Raw genomic sequence first — 12,705 nt, 5'->3', positions numbered from 1 at the left:
GTAAATATAACGTGGATTACTTTTAGGACAACGGTCATACCTTAATGTTAATAAATTAATTATTAATTGAGGTGGCCAGTTGATATAGTATAGCGTTACATCAGTTAGTCTTGTAGTTCACCTCTTCGTCCACACGGGGTTGCCAAGTTCCCGCTTTAATGTGCACCAGTCTCGCTTCCTTTATTTAGCTGAGCTGGTAGATAAGTTACCTTCGAGCTCGTTTTATTTCACCCAACAGAAACACCAGCTCCGTAAACAAACTAGCGTTAGCATGATAAGCTAGTCAGCTGCGGTGTTACAGAAAGGAGTGGAGAGCACGTTAATGTTTCGCTTGTGTTGAGATATTATGAATACTAAAGTAGTAAGTTAGTAACGTCAGTACAGTTAATGTTTACAGTGAAGTCGGTTCGACATGGACGAGTCGGACACCGCAGCCATCCTCTCGGGCGATGTGCTCGACGCCACATCAACCGGCGATGAAATGTCGACCAACGTCTCTGGCCACAAAAAAGAGGAGGCTGACGTACCGACCACCCGCTCCGTACTAACTCCGTTTACATGCTCGCTGCCGGTTTCTGTGGAGCCAGTGTTGTTCCTCTCCATGTTTTCTCTGGCCCTGCAGGCGCCTCTGTCCACACAGTATCTGTGGGACCGCATTAGTGAGGATCTCGGCTACAACGGCTCCAAGAGGTCGGAGTGTAACAACGGCTCCGTGCCCCCCGACCCCCTTCAGAAGGTAACCTAGTCATCGTCTTTTAACGGTCACTCAAACCAAACGGCTTTTCACGGTTACTCGTATTCAAAATACTCATCAAATTTCACCCAGTGCACATCTGCTGCTGCTGACCAGATCTGTAATTTTATGTGCCTTGCCCAAAGGCACCTCCATAACAGTAACTGCCAGCTATTTATTCTCATTTAGCCGATCTACTGAACAGCCATTTAAAGGGTTCTGTTTAGCGGGCTAGCTAATAGGCAAATTATGTTGTTAGCTGTGTCCAGTAGCCACAGCTGGTGTCAGGTATGCTAATTAGACACAGACCAGGTGTGGATCATTAACTGTCAGGGGGAAAGTTTCTTCTGAAGTTATCAGGGGCTGTAGACAAAGTCATGTAAACACCTTGTGAATGGTGGTACAGGAATCACAATTACAAACACTACAAATGTGGGTTAATAGGCTGAATTTTATATATTGGTTTATTAACAGGGGCAGTGTTAAAATGCTGCTTTTCTTCTGTAGTCCCAGCAGAGATGACCCGAAAAAAGAATATAAGAAAAAGTAAAAACAAAACATTTATCATTGCTTGCAGGTACATTTTTTTAAAGCAAAATGTGACAATATTGAGATTCAGAGAAGCAGAATCATCTGTGCCTAAAATGCAGGTGCACTAGAAAAAAACGCTTCCTGTTAAAATCATCACAGCATTTAACCCAGTGACAGTTTCCACAAAGAGGAACAGCAGTCACAAGTTGAAGCTAAGCAACAGGGATGTGATGAACATGCAGATAGATCAGCAGTTTTTCAGTCCTGTTCAGCAGGATCCTCAACTGCCTTATGTGCCATCACAGCCTGATAACAACTCTATCCTGTTCTCTGATAAGTTTGGTGACACATTTTTTGTGTCGCAGGAGGTGGAAACCTTGACAGCCCACTGGAACCTGTACATCAGTCTTGGGGGCTTTTCTGTAGGGCTGTTGGTGGTGCCTCTCCTGGGCTCGTGGAGTGATCTCGCTGGCCGTAGGCCTGTCCTCATCTTACCCAACCTGGGCCTGGCCCTCCAAGCAGTGGTTTACCTGGTGGTGATGTACCTGAAGCTGCCTGTGGTCTACTTTCTGTTGGGCAGGCTGCTTAGTGGCCTTAGTGGTGATTTCAACGCCATCTTGGCAGGCTGCTTTTCATATGTGGCTGACACCAGCGACAGAAAGTCCCGCACCTTCAGGGTGGCAGTCTTGGAGGCTTGTCTGGGCCTTTCAGGGATGCTAGCCAGCATCATCGGAGGGCAGTGGCGGCGGGCACAAGGGTAAGAAATGTGTGTTTTTGCACAATCACAGTATCTAGATAAGTGTTATTCACGTCAGTGCTCAAAATCTATATCTTTGTCTATTTTTATGCCTGTATTTAGGTACATCAACCCATTCTGGCTGGTCCTGGCTACTAACTTGGCGGCAGCTCTGTACGCTTACTTGTTTGTACGTGAGTCTGTCCTGCCAGACCCAAGTGCCAAGCTCCTCACCTCTCACCATCATAAAGCTGTCTGGCACCTCTTCTCAACAGGAGGCAGTACCAGTGAGGCGGGTGGAAGACTTCACAGATGCAAGCTGTGGCTTTACACGCTGTGTTTCTTTCTGGTGGTGACTGTACACTTCGGCAGCAGGGAGCTGTACGTGTTGTATGAGCTGAGCTCTCCGCTGTGCTGGGGGCCGGCCCTCATTGGCTACGGATCAGCAGCTCAGCACCTGGCCTACCTTACCAGTCTGCTGGGGCTGAAGATCATGCAGCACTGCCTGGAGGACTCCTGGGTGGCTCTCGTGGGTCTGGCCTCCAACATCACTGGGCTGGTGGTCTTCTCTGTAGCTGGCACCACCCAGCTCATGTTCATAGGTGAGAGAATCTGGAGGGAGTTAGTGACCTCCAGATGAACTTAGACAGATTTTTATTCTTATATTATTTGGGTGGTTGAAACTAATAACAGGTTTTCTAGTTATAAACAAAAGTATAATACAAGTGAGATGACTTGAAGGTCTGATTACTCTACTATTAAGCACAGAAATCAGTATTTTATCTGCGCATTATTAAAGATATTCTGCCTTTGTAAGGCATGATGACATGTGACCAATTAAAATCCTTTACTTGGATTATCCCATGCAGTGAAATTGCAGTGTATACCTCTTAAATATCAGTTTTTATCCTGGATATAATATGTCCTTTTTACTTAAATTATCCCAGCTCTACCGAAAGGTTTTGAAAGCATGCACTCTTTTTTTGTCCACAGGTGATAATAATCTTTAACTTTACAGCTGTCATGCTGTTACAGCTCAGCAAGTGACAGACTGAACAGGTTGTGTATGTTGGCAACCTTGAATACAAGGCAATAAAAAACCAAGTACTTTCTCTGCTTGTGCCTGCAGAAATAATTAACATAAACCACAAACCGTGGTTTAACCGTGCAATGTAGTGAGGTTTTCAGAGATTGTAGAGTTGTTTTACAATAATGTATGGACCATCTTATGACAGATTGAGAACAAATGCATACATACAAATACAAAAACAGAATTTAAAGTATTAGTAATATTACAGTATAACCTGTAGCCTGTCTGTCTGAGCTCCACATTGTATATCAAAGTTCAAATATGTTAATTTGTCTGTCACCAGGGTATGGTCTGTGTTTCCTCTTCATGGCCGCCACACCTGTTCTCAGGTCAAAGCTGTCCAAGTTGGTGGACCCATCAGAGCAAGGTCAGTCACTGAATATGTACAAATACTGCAAAAAAACAGTTTGTGTTTAACAGCAAACTGTACAGTGATTTCAAGATGTGAAGATTGTATTGAGAAAAGTATATTGTTTTCTTGCTCCTTATATAATTTGTACCAAATAGTCAGGAACACATCTGGAAGTGAGAGCTAGCTCAGTGTGTAATCTGTGTTGTGTTTTTAATGAGTCATTGAATTTGAATTATTATAATTAAGTCCTGCAGGTTGTATTCACAATTATGTGTTTGTCTCTCAGGTGCCCTGTTTGCCTCTGTTGCCTGTGTGGAGAGCTTATGTTCTCTGGTGAGCAGTGGCGTCTTCAACTCCCTGTACCCAGCCACACTGCACTTCATGAAGGGCTTCCCCTTCCTTTTTGCTGCCATCATCCTCTTCATCCCTGCTGGAATAATTGGGTGAGTTTACTCTTGCCTCATTGGCCTAATTGACCTTGTTTTTTTTTGTTTAGTGCATTCTAGTTACAAAAGCAAGACATTTTCCACAATGACATTACAAAACAAAACACCTTTTAAAATAAGCAGCAATAAATTATTCACCATTTTCATGTTTGTCTTTCTAGGACCCTGCAGTGTTTAGACCAGAGGAGAGACCACAGAGACTCTGCAGCATCCTGACTTGAAGAGAGGCAGAGAGCCCCGAACCCTAACCCTTCATTCTGATGTCAGTCCATGAGGTGAGCAGCTCTGACACAGAGACATCCGGCACGTCCATCTGTTATGCCGGGAGAGACTTTTGACATTAACACAGTGACAGGGAAGCTGACTTTTGTTAGCCAGCTCAGCGATGGGATTCTTCTGACTAGTCACACGAAAGTGATCAAGACCAAAGGAGGAAGAATCAACATCCTGACTGACATTACTGCAAAACCTCTTCTGTCGTAATGATTAGACTTTAGAGACTGGGGCTTTGTCAGATCTTTGCTGGCTTTGATACTATTTCAGTGCATTGTAATGAGTGCCAAAGAACGCGCCTTAACATTTCCATTTTGAATGTATTAACGTCAGTAGCCCTAATGGCACACTACAGATTAAGGTGCTAACCGTAAGGAAGAAATTCCCGAACTCCTCAGTTGTTCAAAGAACATTTCAAGCATTGGCACAATGTAAATTGTTTTAGAGGGTAATTTGTTAATAGCAACATATGAATCACCTGACACAGGTGTGGTTACTTATTACAGTAGTAATTAATAAGGGAGACACGTTTGACACACTTATTGTGCCTTCCTTAACAAGGCACCACAGAGATCTTCTTACAGAAAGAAGTGGGGAAATACACTTTGCTAATCGCACATTAATAATATTTTTCAAACCAATATCCCGTCATTGAACCCTTTCATCGTAATATATTAACAGAATTTTTATGTGCGAAAAAAGTGGCTTTCATTTTTTCAACTTATCTTCAGCAACAGGAACGTATCTACCCAATCACGATGCAGCTTCTTACACACACAAAAACATTCAACATGGCGGATCTTATGATTGTGTTTGTTTCACAGATTTCTTTACTTTATGACAAAAAGAACAAAAATCATAATGGTGAGTATAAGGACAACGAGTAGACAGCTCCATTATGACAGCGGTGGGTTTATACCCAGCTCAGTAATATGTGAAACCTGCTAGCCTGTTGTTCATGTTGTGTATTTGTTCGAATTCTTTAGTGTTTAGGTACTTTTTGTTTGTTAGCTGTCACAGTATGTATAACTCTTTAATTCTCTGCAAGAAAGGTGATAAGTGGCTTGGCTAAAATGTCAAACTTTTCCTTTAAGCTCAGAGGTTTTGTGTATGTATGTGTTTTATGTAATTCTGCCCATGTAATCTGTTTAGTCAAATGCTGCTGCTCCTTGATTTATGTACAATAGACAACCAGGCCAGTGAAAATAGTAATTTCTGAACATAAAAGTGCAATCAAGCGAGGATATCCGACCTCACTTGTGGCCTAACAGGTAGTTTGGTGTATATATAACATCAATCCATTTTCAGCCACCACACCCTTACACTATCTATTGACCTGTTTGCAGTCGTGGAAAGTACTTGAATATTTTCATTTGCTACTACTTCTACTGCACTACAATTCAGAAGCAAATATTGTACTTCTCACTTCTTACATAAGTTACTATTTAAATCCTGATGTTTTTTATAGGTTTAGATAAGACTTTATTGATCCAATAATTCACAAGCTACCCAGCAGTATAGTAAGGAGTTAAAATCAACCTCATCTTTACCAGCTGCAGAATTAAAGTGATGTGCACATTAATGCATCAATAATTATAATCCAGTAATATAATATGCAGAATGGCCCATATTCTGAAATTCTGAGTATATTTTGAATACTTTTGTAGTAAAATTTTAAATGCAGGACTTTGTCTGTTTCAAACATCCAACTATCAGTAATGCACAGCAGAGAGAGTGAGACTGTAGCGGCAGCCAGGGATTACTGAGTTACACCTTGACCCTCCCTGCTCTGCCCATAAAGCAGAGAGCACAGTCCAAACTCCCTGAAGAGTCCCCCTCCCACCACCACAAGAACACTGGATAGTCCCAGAGCACAGGCCCACAGCCAGCATGCACACCGGGGTCAGGTCCTCGTTGCATGGCGAGGGAACAAGAGCTGCCAAATCAGCTTTAAAATGCACAAAGGGAAGTTTAGAGGTTAAGTGAAGTATTAACTCCACTACTGTGGATTGATCGACATGGAGATTGTTCTCGGCTAAGGGCTGCAGTCTGGTTGGATCATGTGGTCGAAGCCCTTATGCAGACGTACCTGCAAAACTGTCTATTCGTCATCTGTAATCAGTTGTGCAATATTTATCAGTTGTATTCATTTTATTTATTGGAATAGAACTGGATTGTTTTGGATAAAGATGGTTAATTCATTTTCTGTTTACATGTCACACGTAATTCAAATAAAGAATTTCACTGTTAATTTTTTCAATTAATTAATAATTTTATTTTTTACCATGTTTCAAATGAAGGGACCAAATTATGTTTGTGTCACACTGAGAACATTAAAAAACATGACAATAAAAAATGAAGTCCTGTTTTACTACTTGGAAAGTTCATGTCAGTTAGACAAAGTATATTTAATAAATGGTATGAGGTGGACATCAGAGGAAAACAATATTAAGGCAAGATGAGATAAAAGCCCTGTAGAACAGCGATTGCATTCAGGCTATAATATAATTTTACAGAACAATATGTTAGCAACACATCTTGATGACTGCTTTGGTTAATTTGCAAGACTATTGATTTCAGCATCATCATGATTTATGCAGGTGTACAGGGTTCTTTTTATATTTTCACAAACCTCAGTGTATCATTGCTGGATTTATTTTTGTTTTTACTTGACTGCTTCTGTAAAATATACTGGAGCAAATACACAGAGGAACAAGGATGAAATTGGATTGCAAAGCCGACAAATAATCATTTATCAAACTTAACACTGTGGTGAATAAAACCTCAAGTCAGCAGTATTAAATGATAGTTTGATGTATTACACTATGTTGTAACGGCAGTCTACAAGACACTCATGAAACCATTTTTAAGGAGTCAACAGTGCATTTTTGAGTACTGTGAGTTAATGTACTCAAAGTAAAAATGTGTATCCACTTTAACAGAAGCAAGGAAATGTTCAATGCAACTTTGGTAGTTGTCGTTGCCTGTACACTCTTTGAATCTGTATTTGGTTGAATTAGAGGTGCAGTCATACAGTATGTAGCTCATTTATTTCTCTACAGTAAGTCATGCCTCCATCTTAGATTATGACCACTCATGAACGATTCATAGCATTCTTTTCTATCACAACCCAAACATAAAAACAAAACACAAATGTCTGTAGAATCAGAGACCTGCTTTGGTCGTATGACTGTACAGTATATAAGTTGACTGCATATAACTTTTATGAAGACTGATGAGTTAGTGGATGCTTCAGAAATCGCTATGCTGATTTTGCTGGGTGCCAGTGACGGCTGATCTATCACAGTTATTTTCCTGAGAGACAGAAGGCTTATACAGTACCTGATTACACATATACAGCAGTATGAGGGTACTATCATCAAAGGCGTACAGTTTATTATATACAATCTGAAATCCCTTTTTTAATTTCCTTTATTGTTTGCAAGACATTAGGTCTATTTATATTAGTGCTTTGTGTGAGCATGTAATCTAAACATAATCAAATTCACTTCACATGCGTTAGGGCAGAGCAGGGAAAGCTGCCGGCTAGTTCACCATACGTATGTGGAATTTGGCATCATTGAAAGTTATTGTAGCTGGGATCAAACTCTGTTTATGTCGTTTTATTTCTTTTTCTGCTCTTTGGCGGCGTCTGGGCCGTCGATTTGGTCATGCTGTCCTTTCAGGAAGCGCAGGATCTTCTCGATCGATGCCTCCTGATATTCATGCGACCATCTGTGTCAAGAAAAGGCAACAGGCGTTTGATGGTGTGCATTATAAGCTAATGTATATGTTACAGAACACCTATCACAAACAATAAAAAGTTAACCCTCGTATTCATAAATTATTCATTAAAGGAATAAAAGAGGCTTTAAGAGATTAATAATGTTAGCATGAAAAGGGACCATGTAATTATCATATCACTGCAACTCAAATCGGCTGTTGAGGAGGGGATTTCCCTTCCTAATTAAAGTTTACTGTAGGTACACAGACATGTGGTGAACAACGTGAAAACATTTACACAGATGTGCTAACCAATAACTATGTTTTCCTATAGTCTAGCTTTAGTTTTCAGAGTATACAGTGACTCACTTGATACCGTTGAAGTTGAGAATTGCTCTCATGTCCTCCGGCAGAGACATGGGGTCGGGCCACATAAAGTTGTCTGTGACAGGAACTATGTTCTTCTTACCAGCCAAGGCTGTGACTATCTCCTGCAAGATTAATGATAATTCATTTTAGTCTATGAAAATGTAAAAGCACAAAGGACTGGAATCATCAGATCCCTTGTTTTAGCTACAATATGTATGTGACATATAATTTCAACTAATAGCTTAAACAGACGTGACAGGACTAATAGATTGTACAAGCTTGTAATTTTCAGGCATTCTGCAGAAGACAACAGCTAGTGACATTTTCTGATCCTGTTGCAAGGAATTATGACATTAACATGCATTTTGCACAGTTAAAAGTAGCTAGTAGTCAACAGGATTACATCTAGAGAGAGCTGAGAGCTAATTGCGACATGTGGCCAGTTTATCACAATCAGAACTGTACTGTCAAAATCGATGGATTTTTAGCTGAGGAACAAAATGTTACAGCATTGCCAGCCAGATTTTCCATTCCCTCACCTAGCACATTCATGCTTGAGTTTAATTAATTGAGTCATGATATATTGATATGATTTTATTAAATTCAGCTGTCATATAGGATCTTATAAGTGGTATTCCACAATCACAAAAGGATCACTACGTTCATTTGAATAGCCACACCTTTCTCTTTATGAACACCAAATCACTACCCAAAGACAAATCAATGCAGTGCATACAGTTTGAAGGTTTTAAGCACAAATCTGATCTGATGTATTCCAGCTGTTGTATCAACATACATGTGTAATACCTTGATAAGGACTTGAGGTTTTAAGCAACAATGACATAAAATGAGACCTGACATTTCAACATGGAGTCCCTCACAAGCAGCGAATGGAAAACGTCTGACCTTATGCACCCAATCCTTCATGGCAGTGTCACCCATGCACTTGTCGAGCGCATTGGCGGACAGGACCAGGATGAAGTTACGTGCCCTCTGTACACTCTGAATCAGTTTGTCCTCGAATTTACCGGCCTCCAGCTTCTCCACATCTATGAAGACGCTATACCCTCGAACCTGCAGGTGCACCTTCAGAAGGCTTGGGACGGGGAGGAACATGAGAAAGTCAGTGAAAAATGTAGTTTTTGTACTAGTAAGGAGGAATAAAGACAGAAAGTTTGCCTCTTGTACTTTCCCTGGCTCTAATTTAACCCATTTTCTCTCCCTGTATTACCTCCTTTTCCACTAGTGTTTGAGTTCTGACCTGGCCAGCTGGGAGCCGGTAGTCCGACGGTAGCTGATGAACACGTCGGGCCCTGCAGGCTGGGCGTCTGTGTGGCACGGTTTTAAGGGCCTGCGGCTAGAAGTCAGTATCTTGGCTCTGTGGACTCCGTTGTCTATGTGGCAGTCGTGCTGGAGCTGTTGATCGGTCAGGTTCTGGACATTGTTGCGATCCACTCCTGACTGGACCAGGCCGTAGGTGTACTGCCGGAAACGAGGGTCCACCTCAACTAACCAGTCGGCCATATTGTTTGGGTCGCATGTGGAGTAGTTGGCGTAAGTCTTCAACACACGCAAGTCTCTTAAAAACCTGGAGGATGAGACAGATCAAAGGTGTTAACATTGCTCAGCCTCAGACCCATGTGTTGAAGGGTTTGTACCACTTGCCTCTTGCGTGTGAGGCCTGCAGTCATGCCCAGATCAGTGCTCAGATCCTGGTCTGTGATGTTCAGCAGGAGGTCTCCATCCACTTGGAGCTCCTATACAGTAAGATAGTTAGAAATGTCAGACATGCTGTATAATAGGTAGATCTTTATGCTCGTATTAGTCTCTCTGTTGAGTAATAAAACTGTTAATCATACCTGGAAACGGTCACAATAGGCACTAAAGCCAACCTGCTGCAGCCAGGTCTGCACTTCACAGGTTTTCCAGTTGGGCACAGATGACAGGATACGTTTGGGCACTTCCTCCCCCATCATCCTGAGTGCCCGCTTGGCGAGGGAAGAGGCTGTGCCATTACTGGAGTACATGACAATTCTTTTTAGGCTCTGCACTGCTCCGATCTCTTGAAATATCTTGAAAGGAGCACAAATTAAAACTCAGTACAACAAAGCTACCAGACAGTGTTACCTAATATTTTGAGCTATGTGAAAGGTGGACAGTGATTGTACCTTAGTGTTGCGCTGACGAGACTTGATGCTGGTCTCAACACAAAGGTAAAAGGCTGCAATGCACTTTCCCTCCAGTCTTGTGCCGTCCAGCAATGGCAAAAGATGCTGCAGATCTGATGCTGTCTTACCCTGCATGCAGTCTGCACTGTCCAATAAACTGCGTGCAAAGTCATCCGGATCCAAAGATGCAATGAATGGCTCCACAAGCTCCAAGGTTCCAGATTTCACCACCTCTTTCTCTATTTCTCGGTTTGCGGCCAACACAGTCACAGCCAGACACGCGTGGAAGCGAATGAGTTCATCCTCTTTGGAGAAAGCCAGCGGGAAAAGCCACTCAGCCGCCTGCTTCTCGATCATCCATCGCTGGCAGCGGTGGCCTCCGTACATGGCGCAGTTTGCTAGAGCCACGGCACAGTGGCGCAGCACGGTGGGATCTGTGCCCCGGCACCAGAAGAGGAGGGCATCCAGGGCGCCGTTAGAGATGAGGTGGACGGAGGTCTCCTCGGTGTGTTTGAACATGTGCTCCAGGATCCCAGAGACACTGCGAGCCAGCTGTGCATCCTCCTGCTGTCGAGTCAGGTTGAGGATGACCCCCAGACCCATACGTGCCAAATAATCTCTGTCAACAGAAGTTTGTAACTATGGTAACAAAACTTGACAATCAGTGAATAGTAAACAGATACTCCTGAACAAATGAGGCATAAACAGACATACATGGTGTGTTTGGTAACAATTATACAATTAATGTTGATCAACAGCATCAACTATCATTTTGACAACGTTTAAGCCATTTATCAACTAAAAATGCCAAACATTCATGTGTACCAGCTTCAGTGAGGATGGGCTGCCTTTCTCTGTTTTATATCACTGTACGTTAAATGTATTTTAGCTTTGGACCTGCTGGTTGGACAACACAAGTAACTTTTTATAGTCTGAACAATGAATAGAACAATCAGGAAAAACTAAAATCAACATAGATATATATAAGGGGACGTGAAAACAGTCTCCGACATTTACAACCCAATAAAAACCGCCTTGCAAAGTTAAACTTTTGTTGAGAGATCTATTTTGTCCTATATCATATGGCAGAAACACATATTTTATTGTATTGCATGATATTGTAAGCTGCTTCTGTTGTTTCGTCTCTCCCTGTACAGAAAAACAGACTACAGTGTGATGCAGTTAAGTACAGACAACATATATTAAGGCCTCTCATACTCCTTGGAGAATAATAAACACCTCTCTGACACTATGTCAGCAGGAAAGGGGTAACTTGTTTATTGCAGAGCTACTGTATCATACTGTAAAGGTGTTCACGTTATTTTGTCCACCCTTGTACATACTGCACCTGTTCTCTGAGATCAGGATCTGCTCCAGCAGTTTTGCAGACTCATAGGTGATCTCCACAGCAGGTGTCTGTTGAAGCTGCAGCAGCAGCTCCAGGCCTCCATCCAGCCGGATCCTGTTGCAGATCTCCTCGGCCACCTGACGGCCCACGGTGGGCAAAACCCAGGCCTCCTCCACCAGCTGGAAGATCTCCGCGATGGCCCTGCGGATCTCATCTGTATCAGAGGTTTCCTTGGATGACTTCAGCCTCCTGATGGCGGAGCGCAGGGCGGGGAGCGAGGTCTCCAAAGCCGAATGGACGTCGGCGCTGATGCCCGGAGAGACCGCTCTGGGGTCGGTGGCGGAGCCGGATCCGGAGCCGCTCCTCGCTCTCTGCAGCCGGCTGACATACTCCGGGACTGTGAGTCTGTCTGAGCTGAACATGACGGAGAGATGTCGGTAGAGCCTCCACAGGAAGAGCGCCAGAGAAAATAGCATCTACCGGCAGAAACACGTCAGTCTCGGTGGATGCTGGGATGTGTTTGTTTACAAAGGCCTCGTATGCCTCTCCGTGATTTACAGTCTGCTTTGTAAACAGAACCCACCCCTGTAGGGATGCGTCAAGCAAGGCCTCAGTTGTAAATCAGTAGTGACAGCTTTCACCAAATTGCATCACCTCTCTCGATGTCATCCCTGGCAATAAGCCCATCAACTCTCATAAGCAGATCCTGAGCCGGTCACCGTGTGTCTGCGCGCTGTCCTGCATCTACAGCTGCTGCTTTGTCTCCTTTATCCCACCGACCAATAGATGACTAATGCCTTCACAGAATCTGTTCGTAGACGTGTCCTTAAGGAGGCGAAATCTCAGCACACTGGACCTCAAACTGGAAGCACACAAAGCTAATCCCACGTGTTTTCCTGAGAAGAAAATACTTTTGTTGTCTGTCTTTTCTTCTGC

The 12,705-nt window shown here is 42.8% G+C and overlaps 2 protein-coding genes across 2 annotated transcripts; one reads left to right on the top strand and one right to left on the bottom strand.

Moving 5' to 3' along the window:
* Positions 1–412: 412 nt before the first annotated feature.
* On the top strand, positions 413–4,104 carry slc46a1 (solute carrier family 46 member 1). Its single transcript, XM_070906517.1, has 6 exons — positions 413–736; positions 1,630–2,021; positions 2,124–2,602; positions 3,374–3,457; positions 3,729–3,885; positions 4,050–4,104. The coding sequence occupies exons 1-6, from the start codon at positions 413–415 to the stop codon at positions 4,102–4,104; spliced, it is 1,491 nt and encodes a 496-aa protein (XP_070762618.1).
* A 3,680-nt stretch (positions 4,105–7,784) lies between these two features.
* On the bottom strand, positions 7,785–12,245 carry sarm1 (sterile alpha and TIR motif containing 1). Its single transcript, XM_070906436.1, has 8 exons — positions 11,770–12,245; positions 10,422–11,040; positions 10,113–10,325; positions 9,919–10,010; positions 9,515–9,841; positions 9,160–9,349; positions 8,254–8,375; positions 7,785–7,896 (listed from the first exon to the last, which is right to left on the bottom strand). Exons 1-8 carry the CDS (start codon positions 12,243–12,245, stop codon positions 7,785–7,787), a joined length of 2,151 nt encoding a protein of 716 aa, XP_070762537.1.
* Positions 12,246–12,705: the final 460 nt, after the last annotated feature.

This window comes from Enoplosus armatus, chromosome 5 (assembly GCF_043641665.1).
Source record: "Enoplosus armatus isolate fEnoArm2 chromosome 5, fEnoArm2.hap1, whole genome shotgun sequence".
Classification (NCBI taxonomy): domain Eukaryota; kingdom Metazoa; phylum Chordata; class Actinopteri; order Centrarchiformes; family Enoplosidae; genus Enoplosus; species Enoplosus armatus.
The sequence above is the reverse complement of the archived record's forward strand: the minus strand, read 5'-3'. Positions and strand labels throughout refer to the sequence as shown.

Bases quoted from the DNA above. Each gene is read 5' to 3' on its own strand.
- slc46a1 (XM_070906517.1), top strand. From the start codon at position 413: ATGGACGAGTCGGACACCGCAGCCATCCTCTCGGGCGATGTGCTCGAC. The intron at 737-1,629 runs GTAACCTAGTCA...TTTGTGTCGCAG, and splicing joins CCCCCGACCCCCTTCAGAAG to GAGGTGGAAACCTTGACAGC. The intron at 2,022-2,123 runs GTAAGAAATGTG...GCCTGTATTTAG, and splicing joins CAGTGGCGGCGGGCACAAGG to GTACATCAACCCATTCTGGC.
- sarm1 (XM_070906436.1), bottom strand. From the start codon at position 12,245: ATGCTATTTTCTCTGGCGCTCTTCCTGTGGAGGCTCTACCGACATCTC. The intron at 9,842-9,918 runs GCAAGTGGTACA...CTCATCCTCCAG, and splicing joins GCAGGCCTCACACGCAAGAG to GTTTTTAAGAGACTTGCGTG. The intron at 7,897-8,253 runs GTGAGTCACTGT...TTCTTGACACAG, and splicing joins CTCAACTTCAACGGTATCAA to ATGGTCGCATGAATATCAGG.